This window comes from Toxotes jaculatrix, chromosome 6 (genome assembly GCF_017976425.1).
Source record: "Toxotes jaculatrix isolate fToxJac2 chromosome 6, fToxJac2.pri, whole genome shotgun sequence".
Lineage (NCBI taxonomy): Eukaryota > Metazoa > Chordata > Actinopteri > Toxotidae > Toxotes > Toxotes jaculatrix.
Window position 1 is genome coordinate 6,562,217 of NC_054399.1, and position 24,903 is coordinate 6,587,119.

Genomic DNA, 24,903 nt, shown 5'->3' on the forward strand with positions numbered 1-24,903 from the left:
ATATTTAATACTTAACTGTCAAATAAATAAGAAAACTATAAGCTCTTAAATTCAGGCCATCCCAAGAAGTGGAAAGTACAACGTGTGGCCATCAACATGCCTGACAAAAACCAACTGACACTCTAAACCTAAATCTTGGACCAGTGGCGGTTCTTTGACACGCTGCGGGCTCACCTGTGCTGCTGCAATGAATACTGAAGGTAGGCTGTGTCAGTAAGGGCGGCTGGCATCCTTCGGTCTCTTTAGCTGGACTTTCAACCTCTTCATCCCAATCTGAAAGCCATTCATGGCTTGAATAGCTGCCTGTGCACTAGCAGGGTTGTCGAAGCTCACAAAACCTGGAAAGAAACACAAATTCATGAACTCCAATGAGAATAAAGTGATTCTGAGTGTTAAAACGTTTTAAGGTGACAGTTTAAGCCGATACTGACATCACTCAGTGTTTTTACTGCTTGATCGTTGCGGCCTGCCTGCCTCCTGATGGAGTCTAGATGGCATTGTTGAGGCAGGCAGCACCTTAGAGCCACCTAGCAAATGCTCAGTGCCTGTGACAACATGCTTTAAAGTTGTTTGAAAAAAATAATATTTCAAGACTGTTTGTTTAAAGAGTTTAGTTTTGTCCACCGTGTAAACCATTGAGTTAGAATTGGATTTCGACCCGCTGCTTCCTGCTGCACAGCTTCTCATCAAGTTAAAGCTAAAATAACGGCGGGGCGCCATGTGCAACAAGTGCGTGGGGGTTACTGTCTAAAGGCATCACTGTCCGAATGCTGTCTCCTGGTTGACAGTTTTTGTCTGGAAGAGATGTAATATCAAACTGCTCTGTGATCCCTCAGAGAGGCATGTAGAAGAGCAAAACACATCCAGAATTTTGAACAAGAAGGAAGCAACTGCCGATTTTAAAGCAAGAATAAAACAGATGTAATGAATCAGTAATTCTAGTAAAACACATTGCTTTTGTAGTGAATAAACAGATGCAAATAGGAATTCGTCAATATTTGGTAGCAGTGAGAGCGTCTTTTACTGCTTTTTACTGTTGAATTTTACTGGGTCTCTTATGCAGGCGCTTTCTGTAAAAATGTTACAGACCAACTGATGATCTGAATTACATCAGCAGATTTAAATAAAATATTTGCTGTTTTTAACTTAATAATGTCCCTTTCAGTGCGGCCTTTTGACATCACTCGAAAGCCCAAAAATACAAAAATGAACGAGGACAAGTCAATGCACAAACTAGTTCGAGGAAAACAAGAGCAAACATAGTTCATCATGAGGAGACAGGTCTGCTGCAGACACAAAAAAACCCCTCAGAGCATTTCCCCCAAAATACACCCCTCCTCAAACCTATGCTGAACATCCTGTTTCCATCATGTGTAAAAATAAAGCCTTGAGAATCCAGTGACCAGAAACTGCACTGAAGTGTGTCTCCGCTTGATGCGCTCCCCTGTGTCTGTGGTGTCATTAGGAACAGTCGATGACCCATGAAAAACAGCAGGAGCCTCTCCACGTCCACAGCCACCTGGGGGAGATGTCTGCCTGGCCTGCTTGGCTCTTGGTTGGCCCATTAGGGCGAAGGCTGGGCAGCTGGGAGGAGGGCTGAATGGAAGTCTGAAGAAAGTACAGAGGCAGGGAAAGGAGGTGACCTCCTAACCCACCATCGGGTTAACACATTCGAGTTGGGGAGTGGAGATGAGATGGAGAGGAGATGCGGGCTTAGAGCTCTAAGCCCTCAGCTCAGTCCTGTCACACACTACAAGTGCGCTTTCTCTCCTTCTCTGTGTTTCCCAGTCTTCTGCACACCATCAATCTAAGTTTATCCCCTCTTTCTCTTTTCTAGATTAATTACACCTGTGTGCTCCCTCCTTCCCCAGGCCTAACATTATGTTGTAAATGCATAGTGTATAAGTCAATACTGCAAATAGCTCTTCTTTCATGAATTTATATGTTATTAAGTCCCCCAAGGGAGACAGGACCAGCGATCAATTTTGCCTAGGGTTCTTTGGTTCCCTGAAGTGAAAACAAATGCTGATCCATAATTGTCCTTTGCCCCCACCCCCCAAAACATCCAACATCCCTGCCTACCTCCTCAAAGTTTTTATAAGCCCTGGGGCTTGCTGGCGTGTGGAGGCTGACATAGCTAAATGGGACAGGAGGTGTGGAGGTGTGTGAATCAGCCTCAGCAGTGAGGGTATTGACAGATATTGGGGTTAGAGAACGGTAATGTGGATGCTGATACAGCACGTCAAGGTTTCCAGGTCACACAGCTGCCAAACAGAAACAAGGACATGGACTCTGATCGACTGCATCATGGCTAGTTTGGCTACAATGTACTCAGCACATTTTTTCCACGGCGCTAACGCTAAAACACAACAGTCATCAAGATGCAAATTCAGGTCAGTCAGTCAGGGTAAGATCATTCAATCCTCCACGTCTGTGTGCTGTCAGATGTCATCAGAATATATCCAACATTTGAGAATATATCTATGTCTATCTATCTATCTATATGATGTACACGTGTATAAAAATGCTGAGCAGCCCAGCTGACTGTGATTTTGTATCAAGATGGCAAGAGGAAAAGATCTAAGTGACTTTGAAAGAGGGTTCACTGTTGGGGCACAGATGGCAGGAGTTTCAGTCATCTGCATTTAGATGTACGGGAAAGATGCCAGCAAAGAGGGTCGGACATTGTGGTCGACGGCGCACATTTGATGACTGTGATGCACGTGCGTTAGTGCGATATGTGAGGAAAAACAGGAGAGCAGCTCTTTCTCAGGTGACTGAGAATGTCAGTGCAGGACACTGGATGGTTTGATGAGTATGAAAATGATGTGAATCATTTTCATGACGCCATGGCCTTCACAGTCACCAGATCTCAACCCAGCTGAACACCTATGGGAAATTTTGAACCAATGTGTTAGACAGTGCTCTCCACTACCATCATCAAAACACCAAATAGTGTTCATCCCTGCAGTACAGTTCAGAGACTTGAAGAATCAATGCCAAGGTGCCTTGAAGCTGTTCTCGTAGCACGTGGAAATGAAAATAATAAATAAAAGCTTCAGCTTTTGTGAAAACTTTCCCTATGAATCTTCACATCTAAGCTGTGAGCTTTTACACAACACCCACAAACGTCTGAATGATTTGAGAAAACTACAAGAGATCAAAAACTGGTTTGTGTTGTGCGAGAGTACGATGCTGTGTGCCCAAGTGCTGAAAGCATCTATTATGCATTTACTTTGAATGTATTTATTAAAACAGGGAGTAAGGCTTTCCCTCTGTATTGGACCCTACTTTTTTAAATATTATAAATCAGAGAAGAGACCTGTGGATCCAGACTTGCAATCAATTCATCTTTAAATAAAATCATCTAAATAAAATAAAAAATCACAAACAATTTCAAAACTTTTCAAAATTTCAAAACTTTTTCTAGGAATGGGTCAATAAAAATGTATTAAAAAAAAAAGGTGACAAAAAAAAGGTTAGTGTGAAAGGCAGAGAATAACACACCGAAGCACTTGCTCTGGTTGGTTGCCCGGTCCATGAAGACCTTAGAAGAGATGACAGTGCCGAAGGGCAAAAACATCTGCATGAGTTCATTGTCTCCAAACTCCTGTGGCAGGTGGTAGATGAACAGGTTACAACCTTCCGGACCTGGATACAGAGAGAGACAGAGAGAGAGGGAGGGAGGGAGAGAGGGAGAGGGTGTTTGGGGGGTGAGGGATAGAGAGAGAAACAGCTGTGAATTAGTTATTTTCATATGCAGTTTCTCATGTCGACTAAATTAAGACAAGTGAAAATAGATTTCCAAGTTGTCTGTGACATTGTCAGTTGCAAAACACATTTTTTGCCTTGACTTGCTGATTCTGTATGGATATTGAAATGTACACTTAACCGAACTTTCATATTAAATAAGGATATGGGGGACTAAATCTAGATGATGATCACGATCTTTAAAGAGCAAATATTTGTAGTGTAACCTATGAGCTGCATGTCAACCCTTTTTAAAATAATAATAGCAATACGTTTTTATATTTGTCCCCATTTCTCCCTACTCTCCCCAAACCAACAGTGGATTCTTCCCTGTACCTGATGTGCAAAACTGAGGGCTTGACTGCTTCACATACGGCCTTCAATCATACTTCAGCACCTCCTGTCTGACACAGTTATTTCTAAATTTGAAAATTGAAGATCTAGTCAATTCCAAAAAAAAAAAAAAAAAAAAAAAAAAAAAGCTGCTGTTACTAATTCACTGTAAATTACACAATTTCAAAGCAACCTGAATTCATTTTGATTTTGTAAACCTGCAGCAGCTGCCAGTGGATATCATCAATTTGAATATCCTCAAATATGATACCAGAATTTTCTTGCAACCTGTCTGTCTACATTTTCATTAATTTTATCCATCCGGGTTGCACTGCCACTATTCTCATAGCTCAGAATTTGATTACATAAGCTTTAATTACTGCGTATGAAAAAAGCATGGGGCTTTGTAGATAATGTATAACCTATTTTCAAGACGAACAGTAGGCTATAATAATACAGTTGTATTAACATTTTTTCTGTCATCCTCATGCTTTATATATCTATTACCTAAGATGGGATGTGAACTGCATTCAGTAATACTGTTCTCTCAGCCGTTCCACTTTATTTATCTATTAGAGAGAATGAGATGTTTACAGTGTAAAAGCAATATTGGTCTCTCATTCTCATCTTCTTTATATATCCATTACACAGGATGAGGTGTGTGAAGTGTAAAAGTAATAATGTTCTCTCACCCTCACCTTCTCTCTGCTGCTGCTGCTGGATGACCTGGGGTGGTTGGGGCAGTGTCTGGCCAATGGGAGTCAGCGTGGTGGCTGGATAGATCGCTGCAGAAAGGTAGAGAGAGGGGGAGAAAGGGGGGAGAAAGAGTGAGGGAGAGGGAGGAGTGTAAAAACAGGGATCCCACAGAGAATGGTGTCAAGGATGCTTAAGGTCGATCACACAAGCATAACATGTGTAATCAAAGGCTCTCTGATGTTATGTTCTAAGGCAGTGTCCTACATTTTCTGAATACATACAGCCTCGCACTCATAAAGTAGTTACCCTGCAGTAATTGTCTCCTTGCTGCCACTCATTTAGTATTTACAGCAGATTGTAAAAACCTCAGAAATACATATAGTAAACAGAGCAATCCCGGCTCTCACCTGTGTATTGCTGTACTCCAGTGAAGGCTTGCTGGAGGGTGTCGGCAGCGGTGGGGCTCTGGGTGGAGTAGGGCGGCAGGCCATTGGTGTACACAGTCTCCACGGCAGGGTGTCCGTTGGGCTGATGAGGGATGCCGGTGAATCCGTTGACGATGGGCGTGACGATGCTGGGCACGGCGGAGGTGGTGATGTTGGCTGGTGGAGAACTGAGGCCTGCTGGGGAAAAAAAGGTCTACTGTTACTGGATCAGGAGGACTCCATCTGCATGGCTCTACATGATGCTACAAAACAGTTCGAGTGTGCTCAGACATAAACAAGTGTACACGTTGAAATGCTTTCCCGTTGTGTACAGAGAGTAAAGACTTGCACGCACACTTGCACAAGCAGATAAACACACGCACGCACAAAGCTCGCGACCAGAAGGTACACTGCATCTCCTCTCTAATGCAAGGACACGGGTGCGACGTGAGTCTGTCACATATCTGCCGTTTGTCGTGACACATCCTGCAGGATAGCTGGGAAGTCAACCTGTGAAAAATGAGCCTGTCTGTAGTGTTTGTGCGATACCCTGCTGGCTCCTACTGCTCAAGATGATGAAACTACTATGCAACTTCTGAGAAGGGGTGGGGGGAGGAGAGAGAGAGAGAGAGAGAGAGAGAGAGAGAGAGAGAGAGAGAGAGATCTGGACCAGATAGAAGGCGATTACATAGGGAGATTTGCTTGAATGAGCAGGTAGCAAAAACACAAAGACGCCTCTTACTTTTATACATCATAAAAAAGGCAAAATAACAACAGTTGGCAGTTTGACAAATGGGTGGGTCATAACATATATGGTACATGCCTGAAAGGCAGCTGCAGGAAGGTTCATGAGTGGAATCGAAATTGGATGCTCCCTGTCCTCTCTCGTTCAATGCATTTTAAAAGGACCCTCCTTTGGAAAGTGTTTCCAATTATGCCGGGAACGTCAAAGTACCCATTTTGAGCAGAATCTCACTGTGTGATGGTCTCTCTAAAACGGCTGCTCCGTGGCAAAGCATCCAAGCTTGTTGAAGTACAGCTCCCCTGAGGACCACCTCTCAATCTGGAAACCCTTGCCCTGATTGGACAGAAAGCCCAGGTTGTCACGGAAACCCTCCAGCATGCCATATCCCCACAATCTGGTGCCTCAGTAAAGAACCCCCTGTGAGAGGTGGTCCAGATAGGGTAAACAATCACATCCAGTATACACATAACACGAGCTGAGATTTATGCTAATGCAATGGTAAATATGCTGTATATCACATGCTGAAACCTCCCACCATGGACTAATATCATCTACATATCCATATGGGGTTGCTTTTCCTCTCCTCTCCTCTCCTTCTCCCTTTCCTTCTCCTTCTTCCTCTCCCTGCCTCAGCATTTAAGTCATGAGGAGGCTGACAGTCAGGCAGGCTGCTGCAGTGACCAGGGGAATTGCCCGAGTCCAGTGAGAGCTGTTGTGTCTTTTGCACTGTTTTTTTTTCTGTTTTTTTTTTAAGCCTCCCCACGATTGCTTGTTTCCTGCGGAGCTGTGATGAATTAGACTGCAGCTTCAGCCCATTCTCCTACCAGGACCCTGGAGACTGCCGCTCTTATTCTGAGGGCTAGAGACAGCTAGTCTGCTCGGGCCACACGCACTCTACTGTACCGCCAGATAATGTACCCTCTCCATCATCAGGCAAATTCATTTTCCAAAGCTTAGCAGTGCTTTGGGAGCGTGCGTCTATGTATGTGTAGCAGTTATAGTGGTAGTAGGAGTAGCAGTGGTAGTAGGTGGTAGTGTGGACCCCCTTACATGCAATTACGTAAGTTCCAGGGTCAGCAGTTGGACTTGACATCTGTGGTAAAGGAGAGCACATGACAGGAGTAACAGATTGGGGCCACCAAGTCCAGTCAGGTTATCATGCTGGAAATGTCACAGCAGGGGACGAGCCTAAGAATCATAAGTGTAATAAGGCAGCATTGATACTGTAAGCGAGGCAAAGCTCTGAAACATTGCACATCCAATAACTAAACTAAACTGAATGCTGACTACTACTACTACTACAATAGATGGGTTGTACATGTACTGGGTCACAGAATGGGGTCATAATAGAAGGAAAAGACAATAAGCAACAGCACGCCCAATAAAACAATGATTACATGAGAAAGCAATTTATGTAGCCCAGTCATCATCTTTATCCTCACTGCCACAATGGCCCAATATCCAACCGCAGCAGACGAGCAGACCCTGGAAATGTTCTCCTCAGTTGAAATGGGGAAGTATTTCCTACTATCCTGAACTAGAAAATAAGAAGACATTTTCATTTTATACCTCAGTGGACATATAGTTCTTGCAGTGTGGAAAATTGTATTCATAGCCTGTTTACAATGCACACACAAGAGTGTGGATATACATGTGGCTGTCAGTGTGTGCTGCGTGTGTTGGCCTGTAATAATGACATGTTGTTCCTCACTCTGGCGAGGCTGAATATGAAGCTGTGGGACAGCAGATTACACTTACATGCAACGAGCACTTAACTATCACGTCTCCATTCTTATTACCACGAGAAAGAAGTCTGCAATGCTAAATAGTATGTATATGTGTATGTCACATATATTTATGTTACGGAAGCAAAATTACATTCACATTCTTGCAGGCCGCTTCTTCAAGAGGAAAACTGTTGATTTGCTCCTTGCAATGATTGCCTCACCAAAGAAGTCTTCACATGCGACAGAAGTATTTATTATGCTAATTATACATTCAAATCAACGAGGAATGCTATACCCATACTGGAGAGTGCAGTCATTACCAGCACAAGGACCGTCTTTCGCTGGAGCAAGTAATAAGCACTCAAAACAGATGCTTTCATCTAACTGATTTAAAATGTCATGCATTGAGATTCAGAGAAAATGTCTGTCTGCTTCTGAAACTGTGAATAATAAATCTGAATATGGCAAGGGCAGCTTTTTCAAAAGCCAGCTATTATACCAAAGAAAAAAAAAATGTCACTTTGAATACTGCCCCTTATATTATTGATAAATATTTGAACCTTGGAGCAAATAAAATGTGACATAAAGTGAACTTTTACATTCATTTTTAATCCATTAAACAGTCAAATGTATATCAAAATTCATGTGTATGATTTAGGATGAATCTTACCAATAATGTCATTCACAACTGCTTGTCGGATCTTTAAGGTCCACTTAAAGGCCGCTGAAAATCTCTCTTGTTTCTGCTATGACTGGTGGTGTCCTACATGAACAACTTTCCATCACAGCAAATATCACTGATGTGCACTTGATCTGTACTCTGTAATTTGATGCAGCTTCTGGTTGGATAGAGTTGCGTTGGTGCCTTAATTAATCTATTAAATCTGATACCTATTTGTCATCTTGATAAGCTTGACAGTGTTTGTGAGAATCCACTTGTATGCTGATGATGCAACTCTGTACAGCCACGTAACGTCTGGCTGAAGTGGACATTATCCTGAACTAATGAATAAATAAATATCTGGAAAAGCAAATAAAAATATATCTGAACATTAATATCCAGAGTCAGTGATGCTCTTGAAGATCTGCACTTCAGTCGTCTACTATGAACTCCCAGCATTCTGGGAGTAACAGTGAACAGCAAACTGCCAAGGTCCTAATCAGCTTTGAGGTTTGGGGAGAACTGCAACTAAACTGAGTTGAGCCTTCATGTAGCTGGCGTGCTTGACATTTTCCAGAAGAAAACCCTAGAAACTGTGAGAATGGACCAGACATCGTTTTCCCTGCTGTTAAGGTCTTGTACAAGATGCAAACCCACCAGCGGACCTCCAAGCAAAGTTCCCTGTGACCATATGTCACTGCACCTATCAGCTATCACGCCGTCTCCACTCAGTCTCACCTCCTCGGACAACAGCTTCCTCTAAACTCTTGTTACAGTGTGGAAAAGCCTCTACTTGCAATCTGTTGGAGAGATAACAGGCAATGGTTCCAAGCCTTTAAGGGCAGAATATCACACCTCCAGACCACACAATGAAAATGTGAGTCTATTCAAATATAACATACGTAGTAATCCCACATGATATTAACAATAAAAAAAAAGTATGTGTGATTTATTTTCAGCGGACATTAAAAGACGATAATGTGAAACTTCAACTATCAACCTTCAGTTTTAAATACAACAACTCTCCACACAAATAAGCCTGTAGTGCTGTCTGCACCACTCCTGAGGCTAATGTACATACAATGCACTGACCATACCAATGTGCTTGACTTTCAGATCCCTGAGCAGAGCAGATGGGCAGCTTGTGAAGCTCTGCTGCTCGTGCAGAGCTCGGTTTTGCTCACACAGACCAGATTTGGTTCAGGCGGGGGCTGTGGCTGTGCTCCCTGAAAGTACTTGCACACACATGGATCAGGGATACCTTTTGCTGTCACAGAGCTGCTCACTTCCGCTCCTGGGATTTGTTGCGATTCTGATGCAACAGACCTGATTTAAACTGAAAGAGGGGAAATTTATATCTGAGGGACAATGGCTCTTTGTGAAACTGGACATGTTTCTAAGCTGATATCTTTGTCCTTGAAGATAAAAAAAAAAAAAAAAACATTGTAAAATTCATCTTGGAAAAGAGTAAAGTCTTAAAGAAAGCAACTACAGTGAAAGCATTTTTACAGTTTGAGATTGGCTGTAAGCTGGAGGTCACACCATCAGTTATGACACACAGGTGTTCGTTTCCCCAGCTGTTTCATCTGGTTCTCCACAGACTACACAACTGTGATTTTGATTCAAACAGCTTGGATGTGATGCGTCACTCTCGCAGTAAATCTTTGGTATTCTCATTCATACCCATCAGCCAAGTCACCGCCATGTATAGTGCTGGTTTTTCAGTATTTTGTTGTGGTTTAGTGAACATCTAACCTTATCCGCCCTCAGCATTTGTCTGTTTTAGAATCAGACATTAAATGCCTGTATGACGTGGATGACGCGTTGTGGAGGGCAGGTGCACGCACTGACAAAGATCACTATGTCAAACAGCTCATTAGGTTCATGGTGTTTGTCACAGTGGAAGTGTTCCGCATCAATGATGTAACCACGCTCGCCTCCAGCAAGGATGTTAAGACACATCCAGCCTGCCTGTGAGTGGGCTGTCTCTGGATGTGGAGCATCTGCAGTATATTTTGTGTAATATGTGCTTGTGCGTGTACATCCTCCTCAGTGTAGAGTAGCGCCATGCAACAGAACATTAGAGTGACTTTGATTACACACTTCTCACATCCTAACAAAGCATCCTTGACACTACGTGTTCCTCACCACATATACCCAGCGGGATCTCCGCGGATCTCCATTTCCCTCTCCCTTCTCACTCTCTGCATCTCTATCTCTCTCTCTGTCTGCTACTCTGGCTTGTCCTCTCTCTCTCCCTTGTTTTGTTTAACTTTTATTTCTTTTGCAGCACTCAGGGAACGGCACCTGGTGAACATTATTTTCAAAAAGCATCATCATGCATCATTGTGAGAATACATGCTCTAATCAGCTGAACCATCTGGCAAACGGCTTATGCACCATCAAGCTTAAATGCTTTGCATCTGTTGATCAAATGGATGTCTCATTGTTTTCAGAGTAACACCCTTAACCTCTGAGCCTCTTTGTGCCTCGGCTTGCTGTCACAAACAAGATTTTTTTTTTTTTTTTATGTTGCAGAGGTTATACTGATCATTGAAATAAAAGATTAATGTCACATATTTACCTCAAGATCAGACAGGGTTTTTCATTTATTAAACTACTATTGGAGCTTTATGTTAATGGATGATCATTTCTCTCATTTTGGGAATGAGAACATTAAGCTCTCTACCTTTTATTCCTCTGTACATTTCACACAGCTGCCAAATGTCAGAATTTATAGATTTGTTTTGAGCACTAATTTGGCTGATGAGATAACTTAATGCATAAATTAAACCTCTGTCGAAGCAGGGAAGCGCTCTGCTCCCACACCCTAAAAACAGACTCTGATATTACAATGAATTATTCCACTGACTCGTGGCAGACATCCTACAATCTCTCAGTAGTGTCAGAGTCTCTTGCCTACTTATACAGACAGCCTTGCCAGTAATGTTATGTATGTCAGTGAAGTCTAAATAAGTCATAGCCACAAGTGTGAAAAAGGAGAGAGAAAATAGCTGTGTATACCAAAGCAGTGAGCTAGACTACCACTCATGCAACTGCTGGCAGCTACACTCAAATTAATGAATGAAGGAATGGGAAATAAAACATTTCATATTTATGACGGTCCTTGAAAATTCAGGAAAGCTGTGCTTTCTCCCCAGGATTAATAATATACTACATTCAATAATAAAAGGTGATCAGTCGACTGTAGTTTGCATAGAGGCATGTCCGAAAGCAGATAAATGGCACCGCTTCACACACATCAGATCTGCAGACTCACAGACAGTCTCCTCTCTTTTCTTCTCTCTCCGTCTCTGAATCACAAGCATAAACATATTTTTCCTTGCCTGAGCCAAGTTGTTAGTATTGCCAACTGATATGAAATTGCCTTAAATTACCATATACATAAGTAATTTTGTTTAACTTTTATAAAATATCTAACAAAATTCAGCAATATTTCCTTTTGAGAAAGGCACTGATTTTGGCTTTTGAGAGGCTTACTGTTCAAAAGAGACACACAAACAGCGCAAACAATGCAATCAGACTGGAGGACAAAGCCCCCTCGCACAAACACACACTCGCACTCACACACATACAGACTGAGTTCCTTGCAATACAGTTGCACTATCTTTCATCAGCACTATTGTGTTTCAAAATACAGGTATGTATGCTGAACACAAAGATCTGAATTGCCTTTCTGTCAGTGCTTTACCCATCAAAATAAGAGCTTCTCAGCAAGACTGAGCTCCACTTTTAATCACTGTCTGATTGATTATGCCCGCTCAAAAGTGCACACTTTGCACCAAAACATCACTGTGAATATTTGACAAATGGTTCTCCTCTCTAGATACATTGCCCAACGTTGAAAATGATATACCATGCACATACAGCATGAGCATCCACTGGCATGTTCTATCATCTGACTTCATGCATGTGCATTTCTTCGGCTTTAGGTGGAGAGATGCTTGATTAAAAGGTTAATATGGGTCCTGCAGCATTTATTTCGGCACAATCTGATCTGTACATTTTCATTCAACAGACTGTTGTGACTTGAAGATTATTATATTAGGACCAAATAAGACTGTCCTTATTTGAGTCTATGGATGAAGAAGTGAGCAGAATATCAACGTACGACAATATTTTTTCTCCCCACAGAAAACCATAGCGCAGAGAAAAGATCTGACATAGCAGTGAGACGTTCGTTTCCTGTGATGACTATAAAGAAAATCTAAGATAGAACTTGTTGCAGACACTGATGGTGGTTCTCTCTCTCACGCTGATTGGTTTAAAGTTACCAAAGTCATCACCTTAAAAACTCAATACTGCAGTGTAGACAAAGTAGGTGAGCGGAGCACAACAAAGACTTGGATACTGTATTATTTATTTCGGCTCGTGCTTTTGTTGAGTGGAGAATCTTGAAGTTTCCTCTGTCTCAAGGAAAATGAAGCTCTGCTGAGTAAGCAAATGTTATGCAGCGGGTAGGTATTTCAAAGTCCCTCTCTTTCCTCTGTAATGTATCTGCATAGGAGGTGTTTGTTATGGAAAACAAAACCAACTGCATGCGGATCATGCGCAAGTGCTTCAAAGCACAAGGTCAAAATACTACAGGGAAATTAGCGCCTTATCTGTAAACTTACTTATTGATATTCCTCATTCGACTGCTACTATCCCCAAATATTTCCTGCATTCACAAACAACATAAACATGCAAATCCTATTGGATGTATTTTTTCATCTTTGTCTCTCTTTCTCTCCAGTAGAATAATTTTGGATTACCAGTAAGCAGGCACTCTTTCTTTTGGCCTTGCTACAGTTCTAGGTTTTTCTCTTTTTTTTTTTTTTTATTCACACACACACACACACAGACAAAAACTCACACACTATTCATATATTCATACAGACATTATCAAAAACACAAGCTGACCTCCTAGAGCAAAATTACTGGCATTGTACACACACACACAATAAAATCCGCACACTTAAAATAAGACATTAGAACAAGCACAAAAGAGACCTTGGTCCTTGCAACACTAACCTACGTCCACTTCACAATACAAATATACACGCACACACACTCAGAGGAGGAAAGGGAATGAAACTGAGAGCTCACCCAGGGTTTGATGAAACTCACCCGACACCGGGGTCATGGGGGTGGGTGGGAGGCTGTTGATGTTGAGCGCCCCCATCTGGTGGATCTGTGTGGCGGGGAAAGCCACGCTAGGCGTGAGGTAACCTCCGTGGCTTGCTGCCATGATGGCTGCCTGCTGCTGCATGAGCTAAAGAAGAGGGACACGGAGAGATGGGTGGAGGAAAGGAGGGTTGGATGGGGTGTGTGAGAGAGCAGGAGGGAGAACGAGGTGCGACAGAGGTGAGGGGAGGACAGATGGTAATGAAAAATATAGTAAGTTGGGAAGGAGTCAGACAAAGACGGGAGAAGGGGAGCGAGAGAGGAGAGAGAATCGTAGCAAGGGTAGAACAGAGGGAGGGATGTATGTTGAGGTTGATGGATGGATAGTGCATGGGAAGTACAGAGAAAGTAGAGCGGAATAAAGGGAAGAAAAAAGAAGCCTGTCAACCTATGTTTAGTGAATCTGTCTATCCTCCCAGCAGGAAGCCTGTCACCAGCTGCAGAAACAATTTAATAGCTGTCTGTTGGGCTCATACAAATCAAGGCATTGACATGTGCACATTATCTCTGCGCTAAGGGAACAGGCAAAGTTTGCAGAAGAGTTGAAATGCTTTTTCCTTACAATTGTCAAACTTCACAATATTCTGTTTGGCTGTATAGAAATGCCACAGATGTCTCCCACTCTCTTCGGTTTTTCCCTGGACTCATCTCTAATTTTTCTGATGTATTTGTAATGATTGCTGCTTGTAGCCCAGCATTCATCCAGAGCTCGCTTTGTTTTATAATTCAGTCGGAACACCACTAGGCCTGTCTGTGGGCTACTTTTGCCAAAATAGAAGGCATTTTGCAAACTGAATACATTTGGGGTTGGAACTTCATTACATGACCACAGACTTTGCCTTGTCTGGAAAGCTGTTGTAGAGACATCATTTTACCAAACAACATTGTGATCTTTGGTAAGTACAGTAGAACTTCACTCTGGCTGCTTTGAGATGTCACTGAATCCACAACCTGAGTCATTAAAACAATACTTTTAAAGTAGGCGTAGCTTGCAGCTCAAAATCCAAAACCTTGTTAGTAATATAGTATGTTATGAGTCAGAAAAATTTCAATGGCAGTCGATTTTCACCCACTGGACAGCCCCACAAAGAGATAAAATCAATATGCTTTCATTCACTCTGCACTTCTACTTAGCATGAAGTGAGAAGTGAGAGCTGAAACTATTCTCCATCAAATGCAGCCCACAGAGTGTTTATTCATATGCATAGGACATGCTCACATGCACCGCTGCCCTGCGTACACACACATACGCACACATACGCATAACATGCATGAAGAGCGATAGAGACTATTTGAGTTTCTGCACTCAGCTTAAATTCTCCTTGTGCAAACCACATGCTGAATGCCTAATTCAGAAGAAAATCCATCATTGTACAATGGCTTTTGCAGCTTGTGAACCAATGGGTTTATCTGGGGAATCAATAATCTTTTGCAGGGTTGTGTAGCTGCCCATCAGGCATGCAGACCTGTGTGATATAGGAATACAAACACAAATGGACCAACCTCCTGCCCCCCACTTTGCATCTGTTTAATACTGCATAGCTGCTGCGTGTCAGGGGAGCTGCTGACGGCCGTGGCCTGAGACTGACTTGTATAAGCAGAAATCAAACTCCTCTGCCACTGGCACTAATGCTAATGACGATATTGCGAGACAGTGGAGGTATAGAATGCCACTCTGCTTGTATTTGCATGGGGACCCTGCAACGGAAAAGCCAATTATTTTCCCTCACTGCCCCTGTCAGGTAACCTGAAAGAGACTGTCCCGCTCTAGAATGCCCAACACTGGCATCTCATCCATTAGTCACATGCCTTGCCACTGCTATCTATTAACGCCTTTTGTCATTTGCATAATTTTATCAACGTGACAAATGGGGATCATCCGCTCCTTTACAAATAAGATGAATAGAGCCTTTAAGGGGGCATAGCTGCAAAAGAAAGCAAAGGAACAAGAAACTAAACAAAAGCAATGACATAAAAACAAACAAAGAGGTCTAGAGGATCTGGGGCTCCCTTGCTTAGGCGATGTTGACCCCCTATTAGGATGTGAACAGGGCTGGACTTCAGGATGAAAGGTCTGACTGGGCTGGTATTACAGAATAAATACACTGTCACACCCCTCACTGTTTTTTTTTTTTTGGGGGGGGGTCTTTTCTCGGGCTCCGCTCACTGCTTTCAGTGAGGACTGGGGACTTAGGTCTGATTCTAATAAGCCTGCAGCCTATTCATTTTGGGCCCCATGGCCTTATACAAGCCGGGGGGCCTGGATGGAGAAATAATGGAGTGGGAGTGAATGCTAGTGACTTCAGAATACTAGCCCCTCTCCCAGTGCATGTCTTAGATAATGCAATTCTTAATGCCATCCGTCAGATTGTCATGGATAACAACTCTGGCATTCATTGATGCTTCGTTTCAAATTAAAATGCAGCAAATTGGAAACTCAAGCATGTAATTATGTTGGAATGCAGTAGTTAATACAAACCGGCTCTGATAAAAAAAAAAAAAAATTAAAAATAAATAAATAAAGAACAAAAAGCAGAGTGGTTATTTTGACAGAGATATTCAAAGTCATTCCATTTTACTTTTCGCATGTATATGCTTTTTTTTTCTTTCTTCTTTTTCAAAATTTCAAAGGCATTACATTCAAAAGCCATTCCCGGTTCTTTATTTATGCACTACCCAGCAGATAGCAAATGTCTCTGGCGGAGAATGAGCACAACTGAGTCTTCATCATCACAGACAAAACCTTTTCTGCTTCCTCTTGAAAAGAAAGGAAGAGGGAAGAAAAGGCAGACAAAAACAAGGGGGACAAAAGAGAAGCGCATGAGATGAAAAGGAGCAAAGAAAGTTGCCCGGGCTTCAGTAGCATTCATTTAGTGTTAGACATCTGCTTTTTTATTGCAACCTGATGGCATTACTCTCCCCTGGTGCCAGCAGGCAATCACCTCTTTATCACATGGCAATTATCTCCGTAGCGCTGCTCTGTGACTTGCTGACTCTCAGCACTGTCACATGTGACCCCTTATAGCCCAACCAGCCGGGGACGGAGGGAGGGGAGGGGGACAAAGAGAGGTAAAGAGAGAGAGAGAGAGAGAGAGAGAGAGAGAGAGAGAGGGTGAGAAAGGTTGAAAAAAATGAGAGAGAGACAGAGGGTCACTGAGGTGAACTAAAAGACTGAAGACAGAGGACTGAAGCTCAAGGGCCTCATTTATTACCCCCCCTCATGCCAGCAGGCTGTATTTCCACACAAAGATTTTAATAGGTTTTTTCATCTCTGATGCACTTTGTTCTGCGTGTGCATGTGTGTGTGCAGACACATGCAGGGGCAGTCAAGTGCTAGTCCTCACAAGTATAATACAGCTAAACCAGGTCACATACATGCTCGTCTGTGTGTGTGGGCAGTTTACTGTACAGCCAAATGTTGCAGTAATCTGTTACCATCACTTCTCATGTGGACTGCTTTGCAAAACTGTTTCCAATGTGAGTCCCTCCAACAGGGGGAGATGTTTCCTAATGTGAGTTTACAGTCGTCATCCTCCCTCTCATCCACCCACACACTGTCACTATTAGCACCAAGTTAAACCATTTTCTCTCCTCTCATTTATCTATCTCACACTCAGTCTACAGCATCTTATAGGGAGGCAAGAGGGGTACGGGGCTGGACAAACTTTTCTCTTGTCCTCTGACAGAGCAGGTTGTCCTCCACCTAACAAGATCAAGCAAAGCCAAAATGGGCTGTCTTCACAAAGAGACATGGCTTTGGAAGACGAGGGAAGGAAAGTGGCTTGAATCAAATCTAATCATGTACAAATATGATGTTTGCGTCTTGAAGGGGAAATCCAAAAGGTAATAAAATCTGGTTTTATTACTTGCATTCAGCGATTCATGGGAGAACTATTATCACTCGCCAACAGTTGGAATGAAACATGGAATCTCACCCTCTCGCTCTCCTTCGGCTTGTGTTTTATGAAATCACCTTTTTGCAAATAGGATGTCTCCTGTCAGAGCGCACCAGTGTCTGTGTCTATCGTGAAAATGGCACATTTCTCATTTTTAGCATATGTTGTCAGTGTTGTACCCCTCCAATTTGTGTTCAGAGCCCCCTCCTTCTCCTGGTTTGACTAAAATCCAATTTACTGGCTGTCAGCTCAACTCTATAATCCTATCCACTGCTGTAGTGGAGAGGTAGCTCTTTGAATTTACCATTTACTGTACTCTCTGGTTATAGCTATATATACCATCTCTCCCCACGTCTGTATTCTATACTGTGCCACCTCCTCTTCTCTTGGCCGGTGTATATGAAGAGTAGGCGAACATGTAGTGTGTCTTTGCAGATAAAGTCCTTTTTCTGTCACTGCAGGTTTTTCGTCTTGGGGGAATATGTGCAGTTTATCTTGCCGTAAAGAAACATTCATCGTATCACTTCAGCACATTCCCGGCGGTTACAGGGGAATCAAGGCTGCGCACCATGTGCAGGCAGCAGTGCCAGTGACTGTAATGTAATCATAACCGCTGCACAGGCTGGACACCCACACTAAAGATAACTAATATTTCCCTTTATTCCACATTATTACGCACCTAGCAGTCCGAACCAGTATTTAGATTTATTAAATAAGTCTTTAGCGAGACAGGAAAACAAGACCCTTGTTGCTAATACATTACTGCCTCTTGTGCACTCATTACTTTATCAAAAGTTGGGGTGTGTTTATCTCCAAGGTTGCCTTCCCTCAGAGCTGCTTGCTTTATTTTGCTGAATTCATTATATGCAGGTACATGGCATCCACAGTCTCTGTGATTCATAATACTAATACAAGGAGAATTTCACCTTCACTACCATCATTCATGCTGTATAATCTTTGTGTCGAGAAACCACATACGTGCAATTTCTCCTCTAGATTTAATGGTAATTGATTCTCTCTAATGCTGAAGTATCCCCCGCGCCCTTGTTACTTTCACTTGGAACTCAATTTCCTAGCATCATCCTGCTCTTTGTCGTATTATATGTGTGTATGAGAGAGAGGGGGGGGGGGGGGGGGGGAGGTAAAAAAGAGAAAGAAAGAACATTTGCTGCGCGGTGTGTGTGAGTGTGTACACTCTTGTGTGCGTCTGTATGAGTCGACACGGGTCTCTGCCACAGTAAATAAGAGTCATGGCCAACCTGAGCGGGGCACAATGGTCTCCCCGCAGACCGCCACTGCCTCCTCCACCCCTTAAACATTTGCATTTCTCCACATTTCCTGGGAAAGGACTGCATTTCATGAATGGTAATGAAGGTGGGAGTTTTACTGGAGAGAGCACAAGAGATGGCCTCGCAATTACTCTGGGATGGTCAATTTGCACATTTCACACTGGGTCCCATGGCTGTGATATGAAAATGAGGTAAATGGATAAGCCCCCAAGACCTGGCTAACGTCAACAATTAATCCTGGCATTTAGAAGCAGCAAAAAAAATATATAACTTTTACATCCAAATAAGTACGGGAAAAAAATGAATGTGTTCCTCCTTCTCTGTAAATAAATACTCTGCTAATGTTTATGTGTATTTATGCAGTGTGTTGTGACAGAGGCCCAGGTTTTTATCTCAACGCTGGATGGAAAGCTTTGCTTAAATTCATTTTAGCCTGCTTCAAGTAGGTTGAGCGTATGCTGGGTGTATTTGCTCGCGTGTGTGTGCTCTGCCTCAGCAGGGGAGAAGAAAGTTTGTGTGCAGATAAGTTGCCCATGGAATATTCTGAGTCAACTGTGGCCCCTGAAGCATCTCATGGGCCCAGAGGGAGGGATGGGGGAGGGAGAGGGAGAGGGGAAGGGTAAAGAATCAGTGTGATAGAGGGTAGAGGGGGGCGCGTGGCAAGAGGGGCTGCATAGGCTGTCTGAACTCATCAAAGAGCCGGGGGTCTGCTGTGTGCGTATGGTGCCATGCCCTGAGGGGGGTACGGTAGGCGAGGGTAGGAGGGCAGAGGGAAGCTGATGAAGGGGTTGGAGGGTACAAGCTAACTAAATGTGTGCGTGCCTACGTGCTGAGGGTAGTGAATGTAATGCCATGGCAGCACTACTTAAGAGGAGAGGAGCAGAGTGGTGCTGAAGGCAATGATGGTAGTTTGGCAAGCTAATTTTCACTTGCAACAATATCTACCAATCAGGGGTCCAAACACAGAAACACTGCCAGCAAAAAGTTTGTGTACAGGAATTACCCTAAACTGCAAATTTTAGTGGCAGATATCCCCTGTTAAACTAACTGATGTTTGTTTCGAGCAAATTACACAATTAAGTTTGAGTGTGTGGATTCTGAGTGGTCCTACCGCAACACTGATCACTAATCAGATCAACAGGGATCACAGGTCAAAATAAAATGCGATCTGGGTGATCTTATTCTGATGGCATACATTTTTTGAAGCAATCCCAGCAAAAAACTAATGCAGTCCATGTGTTACTTTCAATCCATTCATCGCTGGATTCACAGGAAGAGGTTTGTTTGGAAATTTTTAAATTCTACACAAAGCTGCTTTAAGCATATTGTCCACATCAAATATAATTTCCCAGACTTTTTATGTTGGTAAGGATGGTGGAAGAAACAATATGAAAAACAAAGTGAGAGATCTGTATCTGGCAGATATGGAGCAACATTAGGTTAAATGAAGCCCAATATTCGCTCTGGTTTGCTTTCCACCAACTCCTGAGGGAAATATCTGGCTCTTTAGCTGCTAAATTCATCACTGTGTTCACCAGCTAGTCGCTAACTTTGTCTGTCTGTCGTTTGGTGTTGGACACATAGCGTACAGCTGGTTTTAGCTGCTGCTTCAAGTGGCTGAAAATGATGCTGTCAGAGTCAGAGTGGACCAAAACAGTAAAGCTGCATCCCATGAAACCAAAACAATGAGCTGAAAGACGCTATAAGGGGAACTGCAGTGGACTGATAGCACTCAGAGGGTTCATCACTTTGAACAACACCTTTCACATAAGTAGTCATTTGATTCATTGTTAACACAAAAAAATTGATTATAGCAGCTTAAAGAACTTAGATATAAAAAGAAATAATTTCAATGTGACACATTGAAATTGGAGCTTAATCTACTTAAATTCAGCCATCTGAGCAAAATATGTCTTTTCCAACTCACCGCATGTGCGTAAGAGCTGTAGGTGCTGAAGGGAAGGGCGATGGCTGGGTTGAAGATGCCAAACTGCCCAACCATCTGCTGCATACGTCTGATGGTGCGCTCCTTGTCTGTGTCGGCAAACTTGACCACCAAGCTGGAGGAAGCGCCCTGACAGGGGGAACAAAAAAATGAATTACTCAGAGGAAAGATAGCATGGACAGTTAACCCTGCTTTGCTGCAAGCACCTTTAACGCCATTAGTTACGCAGTCAGTCAACAGAAGGATAGAACCGTCTTACAGCGTACATCCACTATCCTCAACAGGCTTTGAGCCACTTCAGGGAATAATTTGCATACGTGACTGTTGTTATTTACTAAACATTTAGAGACAGACACAGTGCGTGTGCACGAAGAATATTGCTCCTTTAATTGCATGTCAGAGTTTTCTTTTTTTTTTTTTTTTTTAGAAATTCTAGATGCAACATCATTGCACATTTGTATTATTGCAGAGAACCGTGCCTCCTCATTCCGTGACTGGCAAACATAAACATGAACCTAATAGAAATGTATGATGAATAAAAATATCCTGCTTATTGAGTGAACAGGTAGATGTAGGCAGATGTGCAGACAGAAGCACTCCATTCCTTCAATCAGAGTTTAACAAATGTACAAAGTCACTCAGGGCAAAGCATCCTTGCCGTGCATGACATAAATACTTTATATTTTCCTCCAGCTTTCTTCCTCTGGTACAGTACATATAACAGTACATGTAACCTTGGTGCTCCTTCCCACAGTTAAGGTTAAAAGATCTGCAAGCTACGATGATTTGAAATAAGGCCTACGATTGGCAGTGGTTTCCGCTGACCTTGGTGAGAGTGTTCTTCAAAGAAAATGTTGCTTTTTTTGGGCAATTTCCTTCATTCTGTTTTAACCTCCCTCTCTATGGCTAACCATCCCTTTATCAACACTATTGCCTCTTTTCTGCAGCCCAATAATGAAACCAGCAGGTGTGTCTGCCACACACCTTTCATTAAGAATCTTCAAATGATTTAGCGCTACAGTTGACCTTTTGTGTGCTCCGCCTCTCCTCCCCTCTGTGCCCCCAAACCGGCCAATCGATCCACATAAAAGGCCGAAATATTACTCTGATCTGACAGTGTAGAAAGGTTGTGTGTCAGTCATTATAAGAGGCCCCCTGAAATTGATGCAAGATTGTCAATAACAGTGGTGACTTGTGAAGTCCTGGGATTGAAGGTTGGGAGTTGGGGGTTGGGGGCTTTAAAGGGCTAAAGGGGTATTTCTTGGTTTGCCTGGATCTGGGTGAAACCTGAAAGGAATTGGACTGAACTGAAGACAAGCATTTAAAAATGACAAATGCAATGATGATTTTTACATATTGCAGTATTGGTTTTCGTTCCCTTTCTTTGCCATTTTTCCCTGACTGAGAACTGAGGGTGTATGCGAATAAAGACATCTACAGAGATGTCTAAAGATGTTCAGAGACAGGCACTGGACCTTTCGACTGTAGCGTATAGATTTTATCCTTTTCTTTTCCCTCTCTCCCCACTTTTTTCAATATTCCCTCAAGCCTTCTCTCTCTCTCTCCCTCCTTTCGCTTGCTCACTGGTTGAATCACTGGGTTGAAGGATTGTAGGTGAGTGGCCAGTTGGTTAGTTCCACTGAGAGACTAAATGGCTGATTGTCTAGTTAGAAGAATGACTGACTAGCAGGTTAGTTGGTTAGATGGTTGGTTGACAGACTAATTGTCTGTTAACATGGCTGACATCTGTACTCTGGCCAGCTGAGTGACTAATTCTTTAGTTTTTTCTGTATGCACCATCCCACCACATTGGAAGAACACTTTTCCTGGTCATTGAAAACCATGTAGGATTTTACAATGAGCAGGATGATATGACAGAAACAAGGAACAGAACAACATAACCTCTTCAGCTTCACCTCATATATTAAAGGCACACATTGTCACTTCAAGGTTAAACTTGGCACGGTTGCACAACAGTGTCTGTTGTGTCTGTCCAGCTTTTTACTATTTGCATCATTAACTTTATTATGAGGTTTAACTTTGGGAGAGTCCAGGACAGGGCAGCGCAAGATCAGAATACAGAGCAGATTTGCTACTACATACTGAATATGTTAACTCCCTTTCACTGTTCCTGCTCTGCTTCTCTAATTTTTGAAGGAGCCTGATTTTTTTTTTAATAATCTGAGTATATCAAGTTGGAAGTTTGCAGTCAACCTATTTTCCATTTTGAACCACACTGGAGTTTGCCTGCTTGAATAATAGAAACATGGTTTATTGTGAATTGACCTGTCTGGTTGCATAAGAGCCTTGTGCCATTCTCTTTCATACTCTTGGATGTACATCCCACACTCTGCAAAGCTTTTTTAAGGAGGTCTATACAGTGAGTTTGCCCTCCCACTGCTTCTCCTCAGGACACCTGAATCCTATGGCTTGTCGGCTAAGCATCCATTGCCACATTTGTTTATGTCCCAGGTTTTCCCAGTTAGGCTTGTCAGAATATCAGTGAGCAGAATCTCCATTGCTATAAAGAGAGGAGGATGAAGTGTGAAGTAAAAGTCTCATTAAATTTTTAAGCTGCCAAGTGTGAGCAGAATCCCCCTGCTAGGCGGCTCCCAGCTGCCTAGAGAGGCACTGAAGGAAGGGGAGTTAAACAGGGAGGATAAAATAGGCAGTACAGAGATTCAGAACCACGTAAGGAAAAGTCTGCCTCTTTACAGTTCCTTCTCTTTGCCAAGGAGGGTTGGTGTGTGTCCAAGCTGCACTCCCTCATGTGAATAAAGGAGATAAAGCTGCATGCCCAGCTATATATTCCACACTTCTTTAACTTTAAACACACAGTATGCCAGCTTGAGTTAGTTTCGGGCAAAGCCAGAAGGAAGGCTGATCCTGTGTTGGTGTATAGCTGTACTGGTTTCAAGTGTCACATGGTGAATGTCTTAATGGTGTCCCAGTCTCTGTAGGGTTAGTAATACTATGATTCAGTCCATTCAAATGCTAGCACAAAAACAAAAATGAAGAAATAGATCCTATCTCTCTGATAAATGTGAAAACAGACATGATTTTTTCATCACTGCCTACAAAATAAAAAAATCCCTCTTTTCATAAGGGTGTACTGCCACTAAAGCTGCCTGTTCCTCCACAACATATGGCATCATATTCCATCCACATTGCTTTATCAAAGAGTCTCCCTGAGCAGCATGTGCTGCTCATCTGGACACCACTGGACATGATTATTTTAAGACTATAGTGAGTTTCACATATCTCATACTGTATATGACACACTTCCATCATCAGTGACTGCTTTATTGTGCCCTCAGTAACACACGGCAAAGACATAGAGTGCTATAATGATGCTGCATGCACAGTTAGCAACTACAGTTTACAACCCATAATTCACACACTTCACATGATGCTATGATATACTTATTACTGTATTCTAATAAGCCATTACCCATTTACTCCACCCCAACTACCCACTAGAATCATATATATATATATATATATATATATATATATATATATATATATATATATATATATATATATATATATATATATATATATATATATATATATATGTATATATATATATGTATATACATATATATATATATATATATATATATATATGTATATACATCCTCTTTGAGCTTGGCTAGCAAAATAATGGATAACTATAATCTTTTAGGATATTAGAATGTAAATTGCCTTGAGTGGAAATACTAGGGGGAGAAATTATAAATCTTAAACAATAAATAATAACTTAAAAATACCAAGGCAGAGCATTGTTTAATGAGTAGAAACACAACAATCTATCATCCTTGTGAAATACTGACATTAAAACTCTGCATCTTCTTGAATACAAAACGAGACCATAACAGTTTTCCAGCTGAAATAAGATTTAATACAATATCAGCTGCTTTTTTTTTCATCTTTCCTTCCTTCATTTTATTACTGTTCAAGGCGATAACAGGCTGATCTGTACATTAAAACAATGTGTCCTGTTGAGTGTTAAATCCTGGCACTCATGGCACGTGCATGTGCGTGTTCACTCTCTGAAGTAATGGAGAAGCTCCCACAGCGGGGGAGTCACATTTAGATGCTTTTTTTTTTCATGTGTTGTTTTTTTTTAACCCTCTACACTCTTCACTTCACTCTCAATCCTAAAGCTCTCTCTTCAATGCAAACTTTACCTCATTTGCTTTCCTTTGTTCTGCTCTTATCCTTCCATCATCCTGCTCCAGTGTTT

General features: G+C 42.2%; 1 protein-coding gene across 36 annotated transcripts in view; it reads right to left on the reverse strand.

The window, feature by feature from the left end:
- Positions 1 to 210: 210 nt before the first annotated feature.
- Positions 211 to 24,903, reverse strand: part of celf5a (cugbp, Elav-like family member 5a) — a 171,067-nt gene continuing 146,374 nt past the window's right edge. For 4 of the 36 annotated variants that reach the window (XM_041039842.1, XM_041039841.1, XM_041039837.1 and 1 more), the window contains 6 exons: positions 20,640 to 20,783; positions 13,464 to 13,612; positions 5,181 to 5,392; positions 4,782 to 4,868; positions 3,568 to 3,651; positions 211 to 338 (listed from right to left, as the gene is read on the reverse strand). In XM_041039842.1, the coding sequence (XP_040895776.1) occupies positions 211 to 338; positions 3,568 to 3,651; positions 4,782 to 4,868; positions 5,181 to 5,392; positions 13,464 to 13,612; positions 20,640 to 20,783 (804 nt within the window). Of the gene's footprint in view, positions 339 to 3,507; positions 3,652 to 4,781; positions 4,869 to 5,180; positions 5,400 to 13,463; positions 13,613 to 20,636; positions 20,784 to 24,903 lie in introns of all 36 variants that reach the window. The other 32 variants (XM_041039833.1, XM_041039831.1, XM_041039829.1 and 29 more) reach the window with 12 other exon arrangements.